Source organism: Mustela nigripes, chromosome 13, assembly GCF_022355385.1.
Source record: "Mustela nigripes isolate SB6536 chromosome 13, MUSNIG.SB6536, whole genome shotgun sequence".
NCBI classification, from domain to species: Eukaryota; Metazoa; Chordata; class Mammalia; order Carnivora; family Mustelidae; genus Mustela; species Mustela nigripes.
Genome location: NC_081569.1, coordinates 40,460,356 through 40,484,460, shown reverse-complemented (window position 1 = coordinate 40,484,460; position 24,105 = coordinate 40,460,356). Strand labels below are relative to the sequence as shown.

General features: G+C 40.6%; 1 protein-coding gene across 3 annotated transcripts in view; it reads left to right on the top strand.

The window, feature by feature from the left end:
• Positions 1-24,105, top strand: part of RORA (RAR related orphan receptor A) — a 709,088-nt gene that overhangs the window by 668,807 nt on the left and 16,176 nt on the right. For all 3 annotated transcript variants that reach the window (XM_059372057.1, XM_059372058.1, XM_059372059.1), the window contains 2 exons: positions 5,022-5,107; positions 22,821-22,962. In XM_059372057.1, coding sequence (XP_059228040.1) covers positions 5,022-5,107; positions 22,821-22,962 — 228 coding nt within the window. The remainder of the gene's footprint in view (positions 1-5,021; positions 5,108-22,820; positions 22,963-24,105) is intronic.

Sequence of the window (24,105 nt, the reverse complement as noted above, 5' to 3'; positions counted from 1 at the left end):
AGTGCCAAATATTTCTAACAACTGTGTGATGTGCATATATAGATAGCGAGAGAATACATATATAAAATAATCATTTCTGTGTGACATCATTTATACATTGTATCTCTGAATCTTCGGATATTAAACTGAAGCTCAGAGAAGTTAAGTCATCTGCCCAGCCTTAAAAATTGTTAAACCTTGGCGTCAGTTGTCTTACGGTCAAAAACTCTACTTGGAATCTTATAAAATGGAGAAGAACGGTCTAGAAGGTTGATGATTACTTACAGTTATAAAGTACTAGTAAGTAATGTAACTCCCAGAAGGATATCTTGACATCAGTTCTGAGTAGTTATGTAAGTTTAACCGAATTATTTGTGCTGTGTCATTTGCATCCTCAGTTGTTGGTCGTATACTAATAGCAGTCTGTTCCTGATACAGTTATTGGAGCAATTTAGCTTGGCTGTGAATTATGGTGGGAAAGGGGGAAAAACTGTGGAGTTAAACAAAAAGACAAAATGTCTCCAAATCCCAGTCTTACCTCTTCCTAGCTCTCTGCCATCGGGCAAGTTGTTCAGCCTCTCTGAGTTTCCATTTTCTCTTCTGAAAAATGCAGGTAATGATGATTATGGTAACTCTCCCCTCGTAGGATACTGGAGGAATGGATATAATGCCTTGCACATTATAAGCCCCAATACATGTTGCATATTATTGGTTATCATAAATCCATTAGATTACCATGCCATCACCTTTCACCCGTAGAATGGGTACAACTCTCGGACAATCATACTTTTTAATTCTGTGGGAAATGGGTATTTTTCTCTGGACCAAGATTATCTCCCAAAAAAAGGTTCTGAGGAGCATATGAGGTATCCAGAATGCCATTGTCCATGTTCTCGTCCTTTTTATATAAAAAATCCAACCTTCTGCAGAAGTACAGTGCTAAATGACAGCCCAGCCCAAGGACCACTTTGGCTAATTAGCACACTTGCATTCCAGGATTTCCTGACTCCCCGCTGCCACTTGTTGTCAGCTCCTTGAAACTGCAGAGATTTGCCTCTGCAGGTGTGGAGAGCGTGCTTGAATCACTGAGGGTGCATGAGAGAGCAAATTATTTAGGCAATAGAGCTGAAAATGTGGGCAAATTAGAATTTTTCATAGCAAGATTGTGCATTGTTAAGCCAATTCATGATTATATGTGTGTGTCTTGCTTCAGATATTCTGCTACACAATAAACCTCTTTGCTGCGATGAATATGTATGTGGACTAATTTAATCAATATACTTGTGACAGTAGTGGTGTCTGACAGAACTCATCCTTTGAAATTCTGGCTGAGTTAATGTGTGCAGTATATATATGGGCCAAGACTCATAATTTGTGTTAAAAGACGAGTATTTTGAAAAGAAACAACACTGCCTGTTAGAAAATGAAAAAGCCGGAGGGATAGGAAGCAAAGAGCAAAGGGATTTTTGTCCTTTTCCCTCTTATTGGTCGAAAAACTCAAATTTAAGGAACTAAACTGCTTTCTTTTGGAAAAAAATACTGATGGGCATTTTGTGGTTGTTGTTCTCCTTGATATATTTGAATTCTGTAAATTGACGAAAAGGTGGAGGGAAGTGGCTTTTATGCATTGTTGGATTAAATGGAAAGTTGAGTTAAGTGCCCGGGTCCAATCTGCAAATGTTTGCTTTCTGGAAATATCAACACATGTGATCAGATCACATTCAGAGAGTTTGCTTTTTGGAGCAGGTGGATTTTAATCATTTCCTAAAGAGCCCCTGCAACTCAGATTGTCTTCTGAGATAAGAGAGCCAACCCAGAGGGTAAGCTAGTCTAGTTTAATCTGACCATTCAGAATACTTGAACTTTGCTGTGGAGATCCCCCCATCACCTTACCATGAGATTCCTAGTGAAGCTTTTCTAATTCCCATTCTTTGGCCAACTTTGTCCACCGGAATGAAACACAAACACGGTGGGGGTCAAAGGTCGAGGTTCATGGCCCCTGCTTGAAAATACAGATCAATCTACGGTGAATCCATTCATATTAAGCATCTTACCCGCCATAAATCTTGGGAAATAAGTCTCAGCTTGAGTGCCCTCCAGATGCTAGGACCCTGGGAACTGAAGGAAGGTGAAGTTTAGGAGCCTGACTCAGGCCAGCAGCCCTATCAATGCAGCAGTTGACACCAAACTCTGGGTCTGTGCTATCATTACCCTCCTGCCCTCCCTTCCATTACCACCTCCCGCCCTCGCAGCCAGGCCATGAGTCATTCCAAGGGCAGAAGTGCCAGGCTATGATCCCAGGGCCACCGCCATCATGAACAGACCCCTCCATGCCAGATCTCCATATCACTTGTAGGATCACAGCAGTCATTGGCAGGCATTTTGGTCCTGCCTTAAACATTACCATTTCATTTCTCATGCATAATCCACTAGGAGCCCAGGCAGAATGAACAGCAATACATTATTCTCTATTCAATCCAGATAGTTTTACTCAGTGTTCCCAATATGGTCTGTCCAGGGCCTTCATAACTTATAAAGAGCTAAATAAATAGATGTGCTTGATCTCTCCGTTGTTAAGCTGGAAGGAAGGTAACTCTTGAGAGGTCTGGAGCTCAGCACTGAGGCTGCTTTAATTGCCTCACATCATTTTGATGCCTGCTTAAACTACAGGGTTTAGCCTAGTTTGTTTGTGTCTGATTTCTGTGATTACGGCTTGAGGTAAGACATAAGCAGAAGCAGCTCAGTGTTGGTCTTTTTATTTCACATATAAATTTTGTTTAATAAGTGGTCCAAGTACTTTATGTTACCTAATTATTCTATTCCTTAGGGCTGGGGGTGGGAGAGGCTGGTTCTCATTACAGACTAGTTAATTCCTGTGGGAAAATCCAGGCCATCACTCTCAGCTGATAGCACCTTTCAGAATGTCTATACCACCGCGTGGCTTTTGTGTCTCAAAAATGTTGGACGTAACTCTGTCTAAAGCTACAGACAATATGTGACACAAAACTTAGCCTTGACTCCATTAAAAGTATCAGAAGGGGGCTATCAGTGTGAAGCATCATTAGAGTTCAGATTTCATAAAGAATTTCCTTGAAGCAATCAAACAAGACACTAAGATGAGGCGGACTTAGAAATTATCATTTTTGTTTAATGCGACCTTACCACACGTTGGGCTGTGGAGCTCAGAAAATAGACATTATACAAAGACACCATTATTGATGTATTAGAAGGCTTACCCATTATAGAAAATATATTGGATGTGAAATTTTAAGCAGTCTCTAACTGGACATTGAAGCTCCCTATGTCAACACAAAAAGTGACTGATGTGAGGGGCTCCTGGGTGGCACAGTCGGTTAAGCTTCTGACTCTTGGTTTCAGCTCAGGTTCATAAGATGTAGCCCCCTGTCAGGCTTCGCGCTCAATGTAGAGTCTGTTTAAGATCCTCTCTCCCTTCTCCCTCTCTCTGCCCCTACCCCCCGCCTCCAAACCTGCTCACTCTCTCTTTCTCCCCTAACTCTCTATAATAAATAAATAAATCTTTAAAAAAATGATAGACTGAAAAGGGACTCTCCATCTGGAATAGCTTGTACTCCCTAAAAAGTCATCACAGTACTTGTACTAGTCCCCTGGAAAGGAAGTCAGCAGGTACACATAGTTTATAATGAGGCTAAATCCAGTAATTTAATGTATACCGTTTCTGAGTATTGAATGGAAACATCACATCAAATCCAGAGTAAGTGGTTGTGGAGATTATTCCAGGATATGGGATTATACTGGAAGGAAGAGCGGGCTGTATGCATGTGTGTATTACTCACAAGATGCAACATATTCCTTGGATACATCATTGCATTGTGTAAGGCATGGAGCTAGGTAGGAGCTGTATGAAAATGAAGTACACTTAACGCTCTTAAAATTGTGTTTGTGTGTGTGATATAGTAATCTGACATGATAGCCATAGTGAAAACTGTGGAAAATAAAACTTAGTGTAATGGGATATTCTGGGTACACTGGTGAACATTGCCACCCTCCGTATACAAAAGGCGAAAGATTTATGCAATCTGAAGAGAAACCAGAGTATTAGACCCTCCGTATACAGCTCAAGATTGGTCTTCTTTATTTCACATATAAGTCGTATTTAATAAGTGGGCCAAGAACTTCATTTTGTCTAATTATTGCTGAGGTTATTTTTTTTAATCCTTACTTATGTCCTTTCCAACCAGCTGTGCTCAAGGTATATTGTGTTTGCTTAGAAATGTGCTTTGTCATATTTGAGAACTTCGGAGTGATAGCTATTAGACATTGGGTGGTCTTCCAACATGAGGCATCTTCAAGTGATCCGTTGGTTAGAAACATATGCACACTGTACCGGGCAATCAGTCTCCAACATAAAGAACTGAGAAACTACATTTACTATTCGTTAGGATTCACCATTATTAAATTCAGATAGGATATTAACTTTATGGTTGAAAGGTTTTGATCGTCCACAAATGGACTGATTTTTAACACATGCCAACTACATTAATTAAAAAAGATGATTAAGGCATTCTTAACTTGCCGGCATATGTAACTTATTAATATTTTGAATTGAATCATTTTCTTAAGTAGTCTTGACTTTCTGGAGTGTATATTTTTTTCCCTACCGGTGGAGCTATAATGCACAGCCAAGACAGATTTATGACCTTTTAAAAATAATGATGGAAAATGAGATCGGAGGAAACATTTTAGTATCTGCTTTGCTCTGAGGCCTAAACTGCGAGCTCTCCAGTTCTTGAAGGCTTTGAAATGCTGATTCCAGTCTTCTTGTGGGTTCTTAAACACCTTCTCAAATGACCCATTTTAATAACCCGAAAGCTATTATATAACGAGCAGCCATAATTTAGTCCAGGGCTCTAGGGGGACCCTCACAGTTCAGCAATGAATAGTTAATGCAGTATAATGTTTAGCAGGTTATTAGTTTTCACTATACAAATGCTGATCAGGGAACGCTTTTATAAGGTGTTTAAAAGAAAATGTAATTAACTGGTTGCGTGCTTCTGTTGCAGCTCAAATTGAAATTATTCCTTGCAAGATCTGTGGAGACAAATCATCAGGAATCCATTATGGTGTCATTACATGTGAAGGCTGCAAGGTAAGCCTTTTTAATTGTTGTTGTTGTTTCTATTAATGTTAGAATGTGTCTTTGTGATGTGACTTCTCCTGTGTCTGAAAATTCAACTCCTCGGCATTTTGAGTGATGAGAGATGACAGGACAGAATAAATATTTTGGTGTTAAATTACAATTAAGCAAGTCATATATATTTTTATGTCTTCCGTCAAAATAACAGGAGGCTAGAGAAAAGTATTTGAGCATTGCTTGTCATTTCCAAACCTACAATTGATAGAACTGATAAACCATCCCTTTGGTTATCTTTTTAAAAAAGAAATGACTCTGGATTTCTGTAGTGTCCCTGTTAAAAGCTTTATAGGAAGGCATTTCCAGTGGTTTAATCGGAATGTGATTGAAAGTCTTATTATTGGCCCACATATGTTGATACATCTGGCCAAATTATGGCAAAGCCATTGGAAAGAACTGGGTTCTGGTCTTAGTGCCATCCCGTACCCCTCTTGTTGTGAGCTTGTCTTAATGTTTTAGTGACTCAGTTTCTTCATCTATAATGTGGGCATAACACATGTTCTTCCTACCTCTTAGAACTATTCCAAGGATAGAATGAAAAACTGTGAATGAAAGTTCCTTACAAACTGAAAAGTGCTGTTTCAACCTAAATATTTTCTTTCTTATTGCTGTTGTTACTGTTTTAATTATTACTGATGCCGATCGAGGGCAATGTGTTATAGCACATGCATAATTTGAGAATCGGAATAGAGATGTTTATCCTAATCATTCAAGACCTCCAAACCCAGATTGCCTCTGTTATTCAAATCTCAATTTATTAAGATTTAAATCCTCCTGCTTATATTGGAAGGGCCTTGAGACAGCTTACAGGATAAAACAGTGCAAAATAAATAGGCGAGAAGCTATTTAAACATGCAGGCGGCCTCTGAGACAACTGATTGCCACTGAACTAGGCTTGAATTAGACCTAAGGCATTTTGAGGCTGTGGCAAAAGAAATAAAAATAAAAATAAATAAAATCCATGCATTTGGTTAGCTTTCCTTCAGTGAAATTAGAAAATGTCACGTCACAAAATACAAAATCACCCTCAGACCCAAATAACTACTGCGCGACTTCAGGGAAGTTTGCCTCGTAATTTCCTTAAGTCTTTGTTTTACTGTTAACTCAGCATCACATGTGCTGCTTTGTACACATACAGATGTTTCATACTGATCCCATCTTGGGGACACTTGGGTTTTCTACATACCTCTAAACATACTTTTTTTTTTCATCACCTGCCTTTTAGAAATAGGGGACTTGCTACTGAAAGGGGATTTTTTTAAAGATTTTATTTATTTATTTGTCAGAGAGACAGAGCACAAAGCAGGGGGAGTGACAGGCAGAGGGAGAAGCAGGCTCCTTGCAGAGCAAGGAGCAGATGTGGGGCTTGATCCCTGGACCCTTGGGAACATGACCTGAGCTGAAAGCAGTTTCTTAACCTACTGAGCCACCCAGGCATCTCTGAAAGGGGATTTTGAATTGTTCCTCTTTATAGCAACCCTCAGGGCCTCAGGTTCTAGATTACCAAGAGAAAAACAAAATGATGTACTTTTACTTCTCAGCTTACCCTCCCTCAAAATTAATCAATTAAGTAAATAATAGTAAAAAAAAAAAAAAATGAAATCAGCTGCCTGGCTTATCCCATCTGGGGACAAACTGTCATCCCGTTGACTTTCAGAGTTACTTCTGTTGATGTGGCTGGGCACCTCTCCCCCCTCACCCTCACCCAGACCTCCTTGTCCAGGGCAGGATGGCACAGCCTGTCCTGGTGAAGCAGGTACAGACACCAGGGCCCCCTAGCAACTTGGAAGTTCTGAGCAAACTTGACTCTGTGCCTTGTATCTCATCTAGTTAAGCTCTTCCGCGGACCAGGTTCTGGGCATTAATCAGGTGACCTTTCATTCTGCCGCAAGAAACTGGCCACTCTCTCTGAAGCTTTTAGTAATGCCACGTGTGATTTTAGGTACCAACTAAAGTGAGCACCTCAGGTCGGCGTCTGAGGCAGGGCCAGGGTGGGGGTGAGGGCTGCTTTGTGTGAAATAACGCAACAGTGCAGAAGATTCATGAACTACATGCTGTTCAGTCAAAATGGGACCGTCTGAGAACCACTGGGCTTACATAGGCAGGAACAATGCATGTTTTCTTTTTTCCCCAATACTTATTTATGATGAAAATTAAAGCCATAAGAAAACAAAGGGGAGGTGGCATTTTATCATTGTCATTTTTCTAGATTCCTTCCCCTGATCTTGTACAGTCCCAATGCTGAAGTGTATTATGGTTATCTGTGGTTCTGTTCTTCTGTCCTATTGACTTTGTACAGCAGAAATCACCAAAACAAACAATTAAAACTTAATCTTATTAACAGACAAGGCCTAGGCCCAGTCTGGGACCTGTACAGTGGTATGTGTTTATATTTGATGCATATAGTATTTGCTGTACAATTATAGTTTCCCTCTGCTGTAATTAATATTTTTACTTCTGGCTGTGGTGAAGTCAAGAGACTTCTGCTTTTGCTGGTGATGTTAATGATTTATCATGCTCTAACCAGGTGAGGGTGGTTATGGCATCATAAATTATAAATAATTTATCTCTGTGATAGGATCAGTAGACATACGGAAAATTTCTAATTATGTGTATAAATACATACCTAATGAAAAGAAGAGAAAGTCACTCAGTCATTTCCGAGTTCATCATTTTGTGAATGTATTTTAAATTGCATTTTAAAGTCAACCACCTGAAATCCTAAGAAACCAAAGAACCTATTTAGTTGCTGAAAGGATTATTTATTTTACCACATATTTGCTCAGGTAAGCATTGCACATAAGCCTCAAGAATGATGCAAGTTTGGTAGCTCTTTTCTCTGGTTCCTGGGTGTTCCCAGCCTACCCTCTCCAAGTCCCCTTTGCTTCCCTGTAGAGAGACAATATTGTGGCATGCTTACGCTCTGAATTTGGAACCAGACTGCTTGGGTTTGAAGCCCAGTTCTGGTTTACCACCATGAGCATCTACCCAACCTCTCTGTGCCTCTGTTTTCCCCGTCTGTAAAATGAGGATAGACACTTAGTTACTTCCCAGTTAGGTAACGCACGGAGAAAAGTGCCAGGCATACAGCAGTCATTCAGTAACTGTTGGCTGCTGTTAGAATCATTGCTAGCCAAATTCCGTACACTTGAGTCATGCTGTGCTAGTCAGATATCATTTCCAGAACATGTATGGGTCCAGTCTTGATTTTTTTGTGTGACCATTTGCTATTTGTTATGTAGACTCTGGTATTAAAAACAAAAATATGAGCACCCCCTTGGGGCCAGGCACTATATAAGCACTGTAAGTGCTTATATCCAGAAGACCTGACCATGTCAAGCAGTTTATGGTGTAGTTGTAGAGATGAGGTCTGCACAGGGGCAAGGCAAGAACTAAATCCTAGGTTTAATAAACCAGAAGAAATTTTTTAAAAGGGAGGGGATGGTTCAGAAAGAGATCCATGCATTTAAGGTCAATTAAATTTTGACGAAGATGCCAGTTGAATTCAATGAAGAAAAGATGGGTCATTTCAAATAATATTTCTGGAACAATTGGACAGTCATATGAAAAAAAATTAACTTCACATTTATACCTCTCACTGAAGGCAAATATTAACTTAAAGAATGTCCTAAGCATAAAACATGACTCTATAATATTTCTACAGGAAATCATATATTTTTGTAACAGTAGACGTACAAATATTGCTCAAACCACACACTGAAGTCCTTACCTTATTTTTAAAAAGAACAAATTGGGGTTAATAGAAATTAAAAACTTGTACCTTTCAAAAGATATCATCAGGAAAGGCAAGCCATAAACTGAAAGAAATAAAAGAAAAAACCAAGAAATTTAAAAATAAACGGGCAAAAATAGTAAAAAGATACAGTAACTTGAACAATCTCTTCACAAAAGCTGGACAAGGAACGTGTGAACACGTGGCTATATTCTCAACATCTTTAGTCATTAGGGAAATGTAAATAAAACTGCAGTTTAAATATCATGCATTTAAGGCATAAAATGCATTAACCTGCTTTTAAATTCCATGACCTGTTCGTTTGAAAAGCTAAAATTAAAATAGAACAAAACAAGAAGAAGAGCAAAACCACTGCCTAGAACAAACATCATGATGATGCGGAGAGACTGGCAAATCTTGCAGTCTCCTACATGACTTGAGGGTCTGTGACATGGTACACAGCCCCTTTGAAAAAAGATGGAACTATGGTCAGCTATCAACCTAACATATGACCTAACAACCCATCCTAGGCGTTTCCCCAAAAGAAACAAAAGCACCTGTCGTAGAAAGACTTTCAGATGAATATTCATAATGGCCATAAACTGGAAACAATCCAAATGCCCATCATCCGATAAATGGGTAAAAGAGCAAGAGCCACAGAAAGGAGTGGCGCTTAGCAGTAAGAGAAGAGGTATGGTACGTGCACAGAACAACATTACCGTGAATGAAAGAAGCCAGAAACAAAAGAATAGTTACTGTATGATTGCATTTCTGTGTCATTCTAGAAGAAGCAAACATTTTAAATTTTAAATCTGTAATGGCAGACAGCAAATGTGGTAACCTGGAACCGAGGTAAGGAATGACTGCTAAGAGAAAGACACTTTTTGTGGCTTGTGGCAATGTTCCACCTTGATCATGGTGGTAGTTCCACAGGTGTACATATTGTCAAAATTCATCAAGGTGAACTCGTCACAATGGTGCATTTTTGTATTTAATTTATGCCTCAATGAAGTGTATTTAAAACATATATATATATAAAGAACTAAACCCTGAACTAAAGCTACAGTCTATGGTGTGGCACAAAGAGCACATACCCATGAAGCAGCAAGAACCTGGAGGTGAGGAAGTCTTGGTTGTCTTTTAGGGACAACATATAACCCCGGTTGACTGGAACAAGGGGTCACTTTCTGTGGATTGTGGGAAATAAGGAAGGGTATGCCATTGCCAATTTTTTAAAGGCTCTATTATACCAAGGTTTTTGTTAGAAAGATACTTTACTTGTTCTTTTCTTCTTCTTTTTTTTTCTTCTTCTTCTTTTATTTATTTGAGAGAGAGAGAGAGGAAAAAATTTGCATGCGAGCACGAGGGAAGTAGGTAGGGGCAGAGAAAGTCTTAAGCAGACTTCATGCTGGGTAGAGTCCTCCTGGGGCTTGATCCCACAAGCTTGAGTTTGTAACCTGGGCCAAGAGTCAGAAGCTTAACCAACTGAGTCATCCAGGAGCCCCTACTTGTTCTTTTGAAATAATGAGGGAACAGTGTACCAGCTTTGGTCATCCCTTGAATATTGCATTTCAGAAAAACCTAAAATCCAGGCCTGCAGGAGCTTAGGTCGGTCACTAAAGTTGTTTCTGAGCTCTTAGAACAGAATTTAGTCCCAGCCCTGGGTGAGCAGTAGGAGAGGGGGTGGGGTAAGCTGAGCAGGCCTGCCGGGGAGGAGGGGCCAGGCCAAGGAATGGGCAGAAAGAGGAATAGGCCAGAAATAAAACAAGAGGCTGTAGATGTTAGGGTTGAGCTTCAGTCTTCAAAGCGGATAAAAATGCTGAAGAGTTTATAGAAAAATGACACCAGTTGAGGTTTCCTTTGAGAAATGGTCCTGTTTCTCATTTTCACTTCCATTCCTGGCTTCATCATTAGATACAGTGACTGCTCCTGATGATGATGAAAAATTTATCTCACAATAGAAACAGTTTTTTAATGTATATCCTTTAGATGTTTTGGATCTATAATTTCAATTTTAATTTTTTTTCAAAGATTATTTATTTATTCAACAGACAGAGACCACAGGTAGGCAGAGAGGCAGGCAGAGAGAGGGAAAAGCAGACTTCCCGCTATGCAGAGACCCTGACGTGGGGCTCCATCCCAGGACCCTGAGATCATGACCTGAGCCGAAGGCAGAGGCTTAACCCAATGAGCCACCCAGGTACCCCTCAATCATAATTTTTAAAATATAATATACAATCTAGTATTAGGGTTGATAGGATTGATTTCTGATACATTTAAGAACTTTTGCTCTTGGGGTGCCTGGGTGGCTCAGTGGGTTGAAGCCTCTGCCTTCAGCTCAGGTCGTGATCTCAGGGTCCTGGGTTCGAGCCCCACATCGGGCTCTCTGCTCAGTGGGAAGCCTGCTTCCTCCATTCTCTCTCTGCCTGCCTGTCTGCCTACTTGTGATCTCTGTCTAATAAACAAATAAAATCTTAAAAAAAAAAAAAAAAAAAAACCCTTTTGCTCCTGATAGGGTAAGAACAGAGTAGCATTCGTTGTCAAATACTTACTCATCAGTTAATACACTTAAGGCGATGTCTTAGGCAAAGTTTCCTTTTCCACCCAATGAAGGGAGAATTTGGAGTAGTTTCTTTTGCTATATATTGTATATTGTATATTAACTATACACGAGCCTCTTAAGTATAGAGATTGCTAGAGGGGAGGTGGGTGGGGGGATGGGCTAACTGGGTGACAGGCATTAAGGAGGGCACTTGAGGTAGTGGGTGTTATACGCAACTGACTGAATCACTGATGAATCGTAAATTCTGCCCCTGAAACTAATGATACACTATATGTTAACTAAATTGAATTTAAATAAAAACAAAAAGTAGAGGGGAATATGCTGTCTGAGATTAACCATGAAAAGCCTTGGGGCTCCTGGGTGGTTCAGTTTTAAGCCTCTGCCTTCAGCTCAGGTCCTGATCCCAAGATTCTGGGATCGAGCCCTGTATCATGCTGCCTGCTCAGTGGGGAGCCTGCTTCTCCCTCTCCCACTCCCCCCTGCTTGTGTTCCCTCTCTTGCTGTGTCTCTGTCAAATACATTTTAAAAACAAGAACAATAAAAAGCCTTTTCAAAGATATCCAGAATGCAAAATTGGTACTTTTATCCCCCCCCCTCTTTTTTTCCTGAAAGAGTTAAGGCAGTTTCTGGAGTCTGTATGTATTAGGCCAAAAAGAAATGCCCATAAATATTCCATTTAGGCTCAAATTGGTTTTTAGAGGATTCTAATATTTTTATTTCAGTTGGGAAATGTCACTAGCTTTGGACCCATTTTATCTGCATTTCACATTGATATATTCATGTCCAACATCTTTATTTTAATATTTTATAACCCCTGGCCCCAATATTAGAGCTAGCCATTCAATACGAAAATTAGATGTGGCTGTTACTGCATCCTGTGACATCAGAGTTTCAGTGCCATTATATACCAGGTGATGAGAAAAATACTTTGTTTCATTCCCTCTTCCAATTCTGTGATGAGATGCACAAGTAGTAGAATGTATGAAACCCCAACGTACATCAAGATGATTTGGATTTTTTTTTTCCTGTATTTTCTCTTGCTTTGTTTTGGTCATAACCATGTCCCAGTAACTGCTGTCCTTCCTCAGCTCATAGACAATGCTGGGCTTATGGCCTTGTTGTCAGTAGGGCTCTAATATAGTATCTGGCTCGGGGCAGGGCTCCTCATATTTGCCTGGGGATCACTGCTGTGGAATGTGTTCATTTGGATTGAGTCTGAGTGTGGCAGATCACAGGACGGCAAAGCAGACATCTACACTTACCAAATATGACACACCAGGTCAGCTTTAATCAGAGATCATTTGCACATACAATTCTACAGGGAGGCCAGTCATTATTGAAGGGGAGAGTAGTTCAGGAGATCTATGATTCCATGATTTATTGCTGCCAGCTGTACGAATGTAGAGCCGTACCAGCTAAACTTTTGCGAATGAGCTTGCCTCTTCTTTCTGAAAGAACAAATCCCGTTCTTCATTTACTTCCTTGAGGACTATGATTGCTGCTCCCCACCCCTTTTTAATTCTATCATTTCCTCTGCTTCTTCCTGTCTCTTGATTTTAATCTATTCATGCCCTCTCCTTATCCCTCAGTAAAATTAAATTGACAGTTATTTTCTTACTTAACTTTAAATACTTAAATATCCAAAGATATTTCTTCTTCCTCCCCCCCACCCCATGTTTCTGAATATTCTCAACAGAAAGTTCCCCAGAGAAATAAATTTGTAACAGTTCGTCGTTTACAGAAGGGATTCTCTGCTGTGAGAGGGAGACGTACACCCACAACAGTCTCCCCAAATTCCAGTTTTTTAGTTGTATTGGAAAATACAATAATTCAGGCAGGCATAGGAACATTCATAATAAATCATAGAGTTATGAATAAATCTTGGTTGTCAAAAGCAAATGTGTAGCCGTTCCAAAGCGTCTGCCATTAGAATTCAGCAAGGCAGCTGTCAGCTGTTTTCTTGTAATTAAACAGCCAATGAACAGCTAATTAAGACATATGTGTATACAGAAGTGGAAGTGGGTATGTTAATGAACTGTAGGAATCAATTCATTAAGTGAAAATTGTCAAAAGACCAAACATCAGATCAGCATTTCAGCCTCTGCCTTACTGAGAAGGAGCCCCAAACAGGAGGGGAGCCCCCCGCCAGAGAGAAGACCCTCTGAGCACCTTTCCAACCACACCCATAGTTCTCTGTCCAGCCAACCCACATTTCTGGGCAAAACTACTAATAACACCAATAGGAAATGCCATGTATATTTCAAAGCTTTTTTATTAAGTAGAGCCAGCAAATGAAAATATTTTCCTACCTGTATATAAACGTGGTATTTGATACTCTATGAAGTGCCACCTCCTTCTCCTATGTCTAAACCATTATATGGAACTTTGACTACAGAGCTGAAAAATGGGACTTCGGGGCTTGTTTGGTTTTGTTGTTTATCTTGTTCTGTTCAGTCTGCCCTATGTGTTTGTCTTGATGCTTTTGGGGGCCTATATTAAGAAGTCTGTGGCATTTGGAATAAGGTGCATCTAGGGTTCAGTGATTCAAATCCTGCCTCCTCCCCTTATGTGCTGTGTGACTTTGGAAACATGGCTTAACCTCTCTGTACTTGAAATTTCTCTTATAAAACAGAGAAATACTTGCTTTGCAAGGTTTATGTGAACTGCAGATCAGTAATATTTGGCAAGTGTCCTACATGGTGCCTGGTATTGAATAGGTATTCAGCATATGATTGTCACCACAGTTTTTAATTAGTACTGTCATTTTTCCCTCTGGTCATTCATTCAGCAAGCATTTGTTGATTTCTGTAAGTATTGGATTAGCTCCTGGAAACAAAGAAACAAAGCAATCAGTAAGGGAGACCTGGCCATACGGGTGCACATAGGATGGGCCCCCCAACCAGCCTCGGGAGGGGCAAAGTCAGAGAAAGTGATTATCTCTGTGAATCCTGAAAAGAAGGGAGAGCTTCTGGAAGTGGGGGTAGAGTGGGAGAGTTGAGGGGTTGCCCTTGGAGGAACCGTGAACACAGCAGTTCAGGCATGGCCAGAGTGTGTCTTTGAGTAGAGGACTAAATGTAGGAGAGAGTTGCCTGGACAGGTGGTTGTAGCCTGGTCATCAGTAGGGAGCCGCTGAGGGCTAAGAAGCAAGAAAGTGACCCGATCAGGTTGATGTTTGAGAAAAGGTCTCCAGTAAATTCGTGAAAATGGATTGGAGGGGATGTGAATGGAAGCAGGGAGACCAGTTGGGGGACTGTATAGTAACCAACTTGGGAGATGGTAGGCATATGAACTTGCAATAAAGTTGGAGAAGAGCTGTAGGATTTGAGAACTAGGGAAGATGGCAAGAAACAGCCTAATATGGTGACTGCACGGGTGCACGAGGGGAGGCGGAAGGGATGAAGTGAAGCCTATCGTTCTGCCTTGAATAATTAGGATGAAGTCAGTCTTTTGACTGAGCAAGCAAACACCAGAGGAGACGAGGCCAGGAAGTGGGCAGTAGGCTGGGATATGTTCTGTTTTGGAATGAAGATAAAACTGGAGATTGTGTGTGTCTGTGTGTGCTGCGCAGTGGGGGCGTTGGTGACAGGACTATAGAAAGTCAAACCACCACTTTGGGTAGAGACCCATCCGAAGTGGGGAGGATTCATTCAGACAGCCTGATGGGTACCCGGGGAAGGCTGTGCTCAGTCCAGTCGCATGCTGGTCAGTTTTCAACAACTGAGTTTGGAAAACAGTGTCTATCAGTATGTACATAACTTCAATGTATATGTCACTGATGTAATGTCACACAATTCACAAATAGTGAAATCTGCAATATCCGAACCTATAAACGTCATATAGACAAGTGATTCTCGCTAAGTGCTCTCAGTAATTTCTGCTGAACTCCTACATCTGTACCTGTGGTTGCATTTGATGAAAGACTGTGGTGCCACCATGAATGTTGATATTTTCATTTACGTTAATGAGTAAGAGGAAAGTGAAATAAGGAAGATGTGTTTCAGAACTTCACTCATTCACCAGTGATGACATGAACAACCTCTTTGCTAAATCAGATAATAGTTTCTAAATGCTAGAAGAATATTTCCTCACATTTGTTGTGCTGTTCACAAAGCAGGATGGCTACAGATATTATATACTTCTACCTTTAACCCACATTATTGTTTTCCTTATCATTTTTTAAATCTAGACCGTAAGTGGCGTAATAAATCAACACCCAGTTTGTAGCTTTTGGCAGTTTCTATGGTACAGATACTTCCAGCACATGGTCAATTTCAGGCCTCCCAACATGACCCCTCACTAAATGCAGAGTAGGGAAGACATAGCACACCATTGTGTAGAATTCCCACTGTCCAGATGTAACTGATGTAAATATCCTCAGGAACATGGATAAGACCAAATAATAAAATAATAATAAGTTAATTTTTAATAATAGTTATGTTTAACAATTGGTTCATGAAACTCCTGAAAAAAAATTTTTTTAAGATTTTATTTATTTACTTGACAGAGTTGACAAGTAGGCAGAGAGGCAGGCAGAGAGAAAGGAAGGAAAGCAGGCTCCCTGCTGAGCAGAGAGCCTGATGCAGGGTTCGATCCCAGGATCCTGGGACCATGGCCTGAGCTGAAGGCAGAGGCTTTAACGCACTGGGCCACCCAGGCGCCCCAAAACTCCTGAAATTTTAATACTCACCTCTTGCAATCTGGAATGAGCATTTTCCCGTAAGCCATGGCCTCAGTCCCAGTCCTGGAGAACTCCAAACTAGTAAGAGTGAGGAACAATCATAGAGTAAAATCAAAAGTTAGGCATTAGAAGTTTCCAGAGGACGAAGGCAGGAATTAGAAATAAAAGTCAATGAAAGGCACTTTGGTGAAAGACTAAGGGAGGAAACATTGGAGAGTTCTCTTGCAGTCTGTGGAAATCGATATAGATGGTATGTATGAGGAAGTCAGGATTGTGTGATGTCACTTTTCTTGGCCCAACACTTCAGAAGAGATAGTTAAGTGAGAGGGGACTGTACTTAAAACGAGGACACTGGACTTTGAGTGTCAGCACTTATACTTAACCAGGCATGGGCTTTAAGTCACTAACCGTTCTGAGCTTCATTTTTGTTATCTACAAATTAAGAATACTAGAGTCGATCTGTGCTTCTTAACATGGGGAGGGCAGGGCAGTCTTCAGGAAGCTTTGTTAAAATATTTATCATACAAATTGATATGCTTTTTTTTTTTCGGCCTGCAAAAATGGCGCCTTCATATTGTTCAAACTGTATGTATGTTCAGGACTATATTCCCCAGAGGTTCTGGATCAGTCTATTTCAGGTATATTTTTTTAACGCTTCCTGGATGATTCTGATGCACCATCTGTTTGAGAACCTTTGAACCTGATAATCTGTCAACTCCTTCCAGTTCTAAAGGCTGCTGGTATTATTCTAATGAACCATTTGCAGTAACTGCATGTTGGTATAGCACCACTAGGTGGTGGTAGTGTGCCACTGTCCCACCAGGTTCTACTACCCTGAAATTCATCATGGTGGCTTTCTGCTCAAGCCCACCATGTTCACAAGGGCCCATCTCCATGTATTTTGACATCCATAGAAAGTGAACTTTTAAGAAAGCCAAAGAAGTAATTCATTAGCTCATCTTTTGGCAGTAAAACCCCAAAACTGTGAACTTAATATTTTTTCTAGCTAACTTATAGCTTCATTAGTTTCTCTCTTTATACATTCCTCTTCAGCTCTACCCCAAACTCCAGTGCACTGGTTTGTGCTGTCCCTGCCCTCTATGTGGCCTCATACCCCCCAAGCCCTAGAACTTCTGTCTCAGCTCACGCATTTCTCACTGGGACCCTTTCCAGGATTGCTCCTTATCAGTAGAGATCCCGCTTCTACATTCATGTATATATTTCTACCTTTAGGTGGGAAGATACTGACCATATTTTCTACCTTTCTTCCTCTTCCTTCTTGCTCTCCTAATCCTCCTCCCTCTTATGTGTTCTTTAGCTTTAAATATTTTAGTTAACTTCCCAAATCCTTAAGCCCCTGAGAAATCGCCAGGAATGCTGAAATGAAGAGAAAGAACAAAAGAGAAAGAGAGAGAGAGAAAGAGAAGGAAGACCAAGCCCTCGGTCTGTCTGAAATGTAAGGTTCAGGGTTTATCTGAGTCATGCAGGCTTAACCTCTCTCTCCTTCATAGCTCTTACCTTATAACCCTACTTGACCCATCCCACATGGTATGTGATAGCTCTCCTCCTGGGCATGACTCTGTTGCCTCAGTCCAAAAGCAGGATCCCTTCTCTGGCTCTTGGCCACTCCCAGAACTTTCAGCAGCCACTTGCTCTGCTGACTCAGTGTAGAATAAATGGTGTTGTGAAGAGCAAGGTGTGTCTGTTTGCTCTCCTACTTTTCCCAAATGCTTCAGAGCTGAACCATCTAAAGAAGTATAGTTCTCTTCCGAGCTGATAGCTTGAAGACTTAATTTCAGCCTCAGTGCTCAAAGCCCATGTGGAATGTTTCGTGGATTTGTCTTGCAATGGCATAATTGCATAATGGCATAATTACTCAGACACCTCTCATGATAGAGGTCTTTAGTGATGTAGTGTCCTTGACCTAAGTTTGTTGGTGGTGGTGGTGGTGGTACTGGTATTTTATTTGTTTTCCAAATGACTCCAAATAATTTAGAAATAAATAAGGTGAATAAAAGGAGACCTAATGCTATGGTCAGAAATGAGGGAAAATGATGAGTTCGTGAGACTTTTTTTCCGGGGACTCCAACCGACATCAGGCCATAGAAGGAATAATCTGGAAAATGCCTGGGCAGGGGTTGTTAGTCCTGCCAACAGGGCTAACCTGAAGGAAAACAGCACTTTCAGAGTAGATCAGTTCTGCTACTTTATTCATACCTGTCTCTGCCTAATTTAACGGTTGCCCTCTCTGAGAATAACCAAGTGGGAATCCTTTTGACATGCAAGGGCAAAATAAAAAGGATAAAAGTGTGTGTTCTAGAATTAAACCACATGAATTCATATCCTGCCTTTACTCTCTGCTAGAGGTGGGGCTCTGCGAAAGTCGCTGTACCGAAAACCAAGGAGATGGTAGTGCCTTCCTCACACTGCCCTCGTCAGAATTATGGAATGTCATCCACATAAAGCACAGGGTGCCTGGCACATAATAAGCACTGTTTTAACGATACTTAAGATTTGTTTGAATCGGGTAGGTAGGACACACAGACACACAAATATCACGAAGGAAGAAGGCTTCATACTCACAGGTCCCTAGAAACAGGAGGGGCCACAGTGGAAAGTAGCAGGCTCAGTCAGGAGGTAGAAGGGAGAATGCATGGAGACTTCGTTGTGATTTCCCATAGGAAGGAATGGGCAAGGAAGGGTAAGCAGGTTTAAGATTGGCTAGATTTAGACAGCTCTGGTCTCTAGGGGCCGCCTGGCTGTCTGGTATCTGGTCCTGGAATAAAATGGGTGGGGCAGTAGTGGCCCAGAGTTTGAGAACTTCATCGAGGAGGTGGTTGGGTATAGGGGCTCTGGATTGGTTGGTTTGTCTATGAAAAGTGTGCTTCCAGACAAGTTGCTGGTGATCTCTAGGAATTAGCTAGTCCTGGGAAATGTAATCTCTTTTGGGTCTTATGGCCCCAAGATGTCAAAGCATCAAAAATATGGAATAAAAATATATGATTAACACAAGCACTAATTAAAATTTCTCTATGAGGGCGCCTGGGTGGCTCAGTGAGTTAAAGCCTCTGCCTTCGGCTCGGGTCATGATCCCAGGGTCCTGGGATCAAGCCCCACATCGGGCTCTCTGCTCAGCAGGGAGCCTGCTTCCTCCTCTCTCTCTGCCTGCCTCTCTGCCTGCCTCTCTGCCTACTCTCTCTCTCTGTCAAATAAATAAAATCTCAAAAAAAGAAATAAAATTTCTCTATCATCGTCATCATCATGCCTTCTCAGCATTCCCTGGTAATAGAGCAAAGTGATGGTTTTATATGGCTTCTGCGCCATTGTTCTGGAACTCATTATTAATGGTTGATGTTAATTGGAGTTTGATAAGTGGAAACTAAAAAGTAGCATCTTTTTTGTTAATGGCCCAACCATTATTCAAGAGCTGTAGCTAGTTCCGGATTTCATATTTTTGAAGGAAGTGGAGAAACCAGAGAGGATTCTGAGAAGAAATTCTTAATGGGGGGAAGAACCAAGGAGGAAAGGTGACAGATGCTGTGATTTGATCTATAGGTGAGGGATCAGGAGATAGCGTGCCAGTCCGTGAGTACTGCTTCCCTTCAGATAAGAAGAGATCACTCAGACATTCTCCATATTTGATGATCATAGAACAAAATGCAGCAGGTTCATTGTGAAGCAAGCACAGCCTCAGCTAAAGGAAAAGCAAGTAATTCCTGATCCTAGGCACCTGTAGTGACAGCAAACCTGGAGGGTCTGAAGAGAGGTAGAGTCTCAAGGAATAGACACCTTTCACCTTTGACAGAGATTATGTATCTCAGACAAACTGAATACCTAGACCCTTGACCTCTTGTATCTCTTTCTAAGGATTATCTGCCTCTGTTACCATTTTTATTTTCTTGAATTCTCTTCATTAAGCTCCAAAGAAAGCTTTACTTCTTCTCACTTCCTTTTTGTAGAGGAGAAAAAAAAACACACCAAACAAACAAGAAAGCCCACAGTGTTAGATATTTTGAGAAAAGTAAGATTGCTTCACAGAAGAGGCCAGACTTAATACAAGGGAGATTCAAAGCACATCAGACAGTCTGAGACCCTGGACCCCCAGCCCTGTCCATGTTTAGGTTAGTGAGTAGTTTGGCAGATAGCCAAGAGTGGGTGATAGGTCAGTGCCCTGCCCCCTCCCATTCTAGTCTGGCTTCCAAAACAAAGAGGTAGGAACTGATATCCTATCCATCTTAGCCATTGACTTTGCCCACAGTCACCAACTCTTCACAAAAGAAAGCAGATCTAGTAGATTGCTTTTCCCGTGTAGTTCACGTACCTTTCAATGTATATACTATAGAAAAATCAGAAAGCACAGATAAACAGATCCCTTATTTTATCACCTTTTAATATCAATAATTGTATTTCTGAAATACCATTTTTACTGGTTTCTGAGTATATGGATATCCATTATAACTCTTGCAACTCACTAATGTAGGACATTTAGCATCTTTCTAAATTTCTTATATTTCAGACTGTACTTATGATGAACATCCTTGTAGATAAGCTTTATACCATTCTTAATATTCCTTTAAAATATATTCCCTAAAGGATAATTATTGATTCAATAAATAGACATATTTCTAAGGATTTTGATACAACGGCCAAGTTGACCTCCAGAAAAATCTTTCGGTGAAAAAGTACCTTTGTCAGTATGCCTGCTACTCTGTCAGTTCTTTAGGATTTTACTTCTCCCCTCTCCACTGGTGTTGCCTTTATTGGGGTCATGTATCTTGACCATTAAGGATTTGAAGATATATAGATATAGATATATCTAGGATCTAGCCCAGAGTTGGACTCCATGCTCAGCAGGGAGCCTGCTTGAGATTCTTTTCCCCTTCCTTCTCCCCCTCGCCCATTGACTCATGCTCACTCAGTCTCTCTCTCAAATAAATAAATAAATCTTTATTTTATTTATTTATTTATTTGACAAAGAGAGAGAGACAGCAAGAGAGGGAACACAAGCAGAGGGGTAGGAGAGGAAAAAGCAGATATAGATATATAGATATATCTATATAGATATATCTATATCTATATATCTTCAAATCCTTAATCTATATCTATAGTTATATCTATATCTATATCTATATCTACATCTATATATATAGTGGTCTTTTGTACCCCTCATGGCTCTGGGTCATGGAAAGGACTCTGGTTACCTTCCTTTTCTTCAGTACCTTCCTAGCTTGCAAAACCACTAAGAGATAAGTCAAAAAGAAAAAAAACCACCAACAACAACAACCCCCTCCATATATTTAGAAATTAAGAAATGTGCTTCTAAATAATGTATAAAGAAGAAATCTTTTGAAAATTAGAGTGTGTTTTCAAATGACTGGTAATGCAAATACTGTATAGCAAAACTTACTCTAAAAGATGACCGAAAGGAAAATGTGCAGCTTTAGGGAAAGGATGAACATGGAACATTAATGATGTAGAAAGGATCCAGCTCAAGAAGTTAGCAAGAGTGAATGAATGAAAACGTGAATGAATACATGAAATCCTTGAGGTCAGTAGCTCCTCAGGCATCTTTGCATGCCCTCTCATTTCCAAAACAACGCTTACCAAGTAAGTGGAGGGTACACCTGGGTGACTTAGTTAAGTGTCAGACTCTTGATTTCAGCTCAGGTCACAATCTCATGGGCCCTGGGATCAAGCCCAGAGTTGGACTCCATGCTCAGCAGGGAGCCTGCTTGAGATTCTCTTCCCCTTCCTTCTCCCCCTCGCCCATTGACTCATGCTCACTCAGTCTCTCTCTCAAATAAATAAATAAATCTTTATTTTATTTATTTATTTATTTGACAGAGAGAGAGACAGCAAGAGAGGGAACACAAGCAGAGGGGTAGGAGAGGAAAAAGCAGACTTCCTGCCAAGTAGGGAGCCCAACATGGGGCTGGATCCCAGGACCCTGGGATAATGACCTGAGCCAAAGGCAGACGCTTAACAACTGAGCCACCCAGGTGCCCCAGGAAATCTTAACTTAAAACAAACAAACAAAAAGGCAAGGAAATGGAACTCGAGGAACATGGGATTATATTTGTTAAAGACTATGACTCTGAACTCAAGGGTTGACGAGTATTCCCATTCTGATTTATCTGCCGAGATAATCCATCCAAGTGTCATTTAAGTTCTTGGGGCAGGAGAGTCTGTCTCAGGGAATGCAAGATGTGTGGAGTGTGGTAGACAGAGTTCAGTGGGCTAGGAGAGATAACCCAGGATATCAGGATTGCAGCCATCATGAGTTATACTGAGGCAGGATTTTCCATACCTCTGGACATTCCAGAGAAATGTTTTGTTTATTTCACTAAAAATATTTTGGAGATAAAGATTAAAGATAAGTGCCTTTGTACCAATCTATCAAGCACCTGGTTTGCTTAGCAGAAGTCAAGAACAGGGCCTAATCACACAGGCAGCCATCTGTTGGATTTAAAGAAAGTTTCACATGTGTAAGGGATAGAGGATTAGGCTCTAGAGATCAGTTTTGCCCAAGAAAAATAAGTGGCTTTAATGTCATTAGTGGCCTCCTGGATGATCTGCCATAACTTTTTAATTCTCCATTAAACATTAATGCCGTTCAGTGCTTAGTGTACTGCCTTTAGTATCATACAGCTCACACTGACACTAACCTGTTTTATATTTTATAACTGAATCACAGGGCTTTTTCAGGAGAAGTCAGCAGAGCAATGCCACCTACTCCTGTCCTCGTCAGAAGAACTGTTTGATTGATCGAACCAGTAGAAACCGCTGCCAACACTGTCGATTACAGAAATGCCTTGCCGTAGGGATGTCTCGAGATGGTGAGCACTCGTAGTTTGAGTTGTACAGTAGCATGGGCTTGTGAAAGTGCCTTCTGAGCCCTGGACCCAGATCTGCCCCTCCCCCACTCCACCTCACCTCTGGAGGCCTTGTGGAACCCATAACAGTTACTTCCTGCACTGGAGCCCGCTGGGGTTGGGGGTGGCATGGCAGAGAAGCACCTGTGTGGTCAGAACACCTTCCTATTTTAGACGTTTAAGATGTTACAGGTTGATGAATTGATTGAAGGGACATGTCATCTGATGGCCTTAATAAATATACCTCTTACAGACATTGTCCCCAGTAAGAAACACAAGCCAGAGCTAACTGTTAAGGCTAATTATTAGTGCTTTACACTAACTAGTAAAGCTTATTGGCAGTTGGAATGAATTAGTTTTTATGTTAACTGGATAGTTTGAATCACAAATCAAAATCACGTATTTAGGGGGTTTCTTTAAATTTTTTATTACGTTATTCAATTTTAATTCCAGTGTAGTTAACATACAGTGTTATATTAATTTCAGGTATACAATACAGTGTGGTGACATTTCCATACACTCCTTAAAGCCCACTGACTATTTCAGCCATCTCCCAGCCCTCCTCCTCTCTGATATGCTTTATTTTAAAAGGGTACCCTCAATTAAAGTTATTATTTCCTTCTCCGACAAGAATATTGTTTACTTAGGGCAAACTTCGGAATACACAGTTCTATAGGATATATGTAAGACATTCCATCTGAGAAAAATAGAATATACATTTTCCTCAAGTACACGCAGACAAATCCCCTGGTTAAGTCATATAAAAGGAGACATAACGAATATCACAAATTGAAATCACACTAAGCATATTTTCCAACTATAATGGTAAAAACTAAAGATCAACAATAAAACAAAGCTGGGAAATCCACAATGTATACATTAAATAATTAATATGTAAAAACTATACAACAACAGTACTGTACAAGCAGTGGACCAGACAAGAAATCAAATGGCAAATCAAAATATGTCTCAAAACAAAAGAGAAAGTCCCATACTTGTACATACAGAATGTGTGAAAACAGTGCAAATCATGGCTCAAAGACAAATCTTCTTTTCCTTAAAAGAAGCTATTTAAAGAAATAGAGGCCATCTATCGTGCAATTGCCA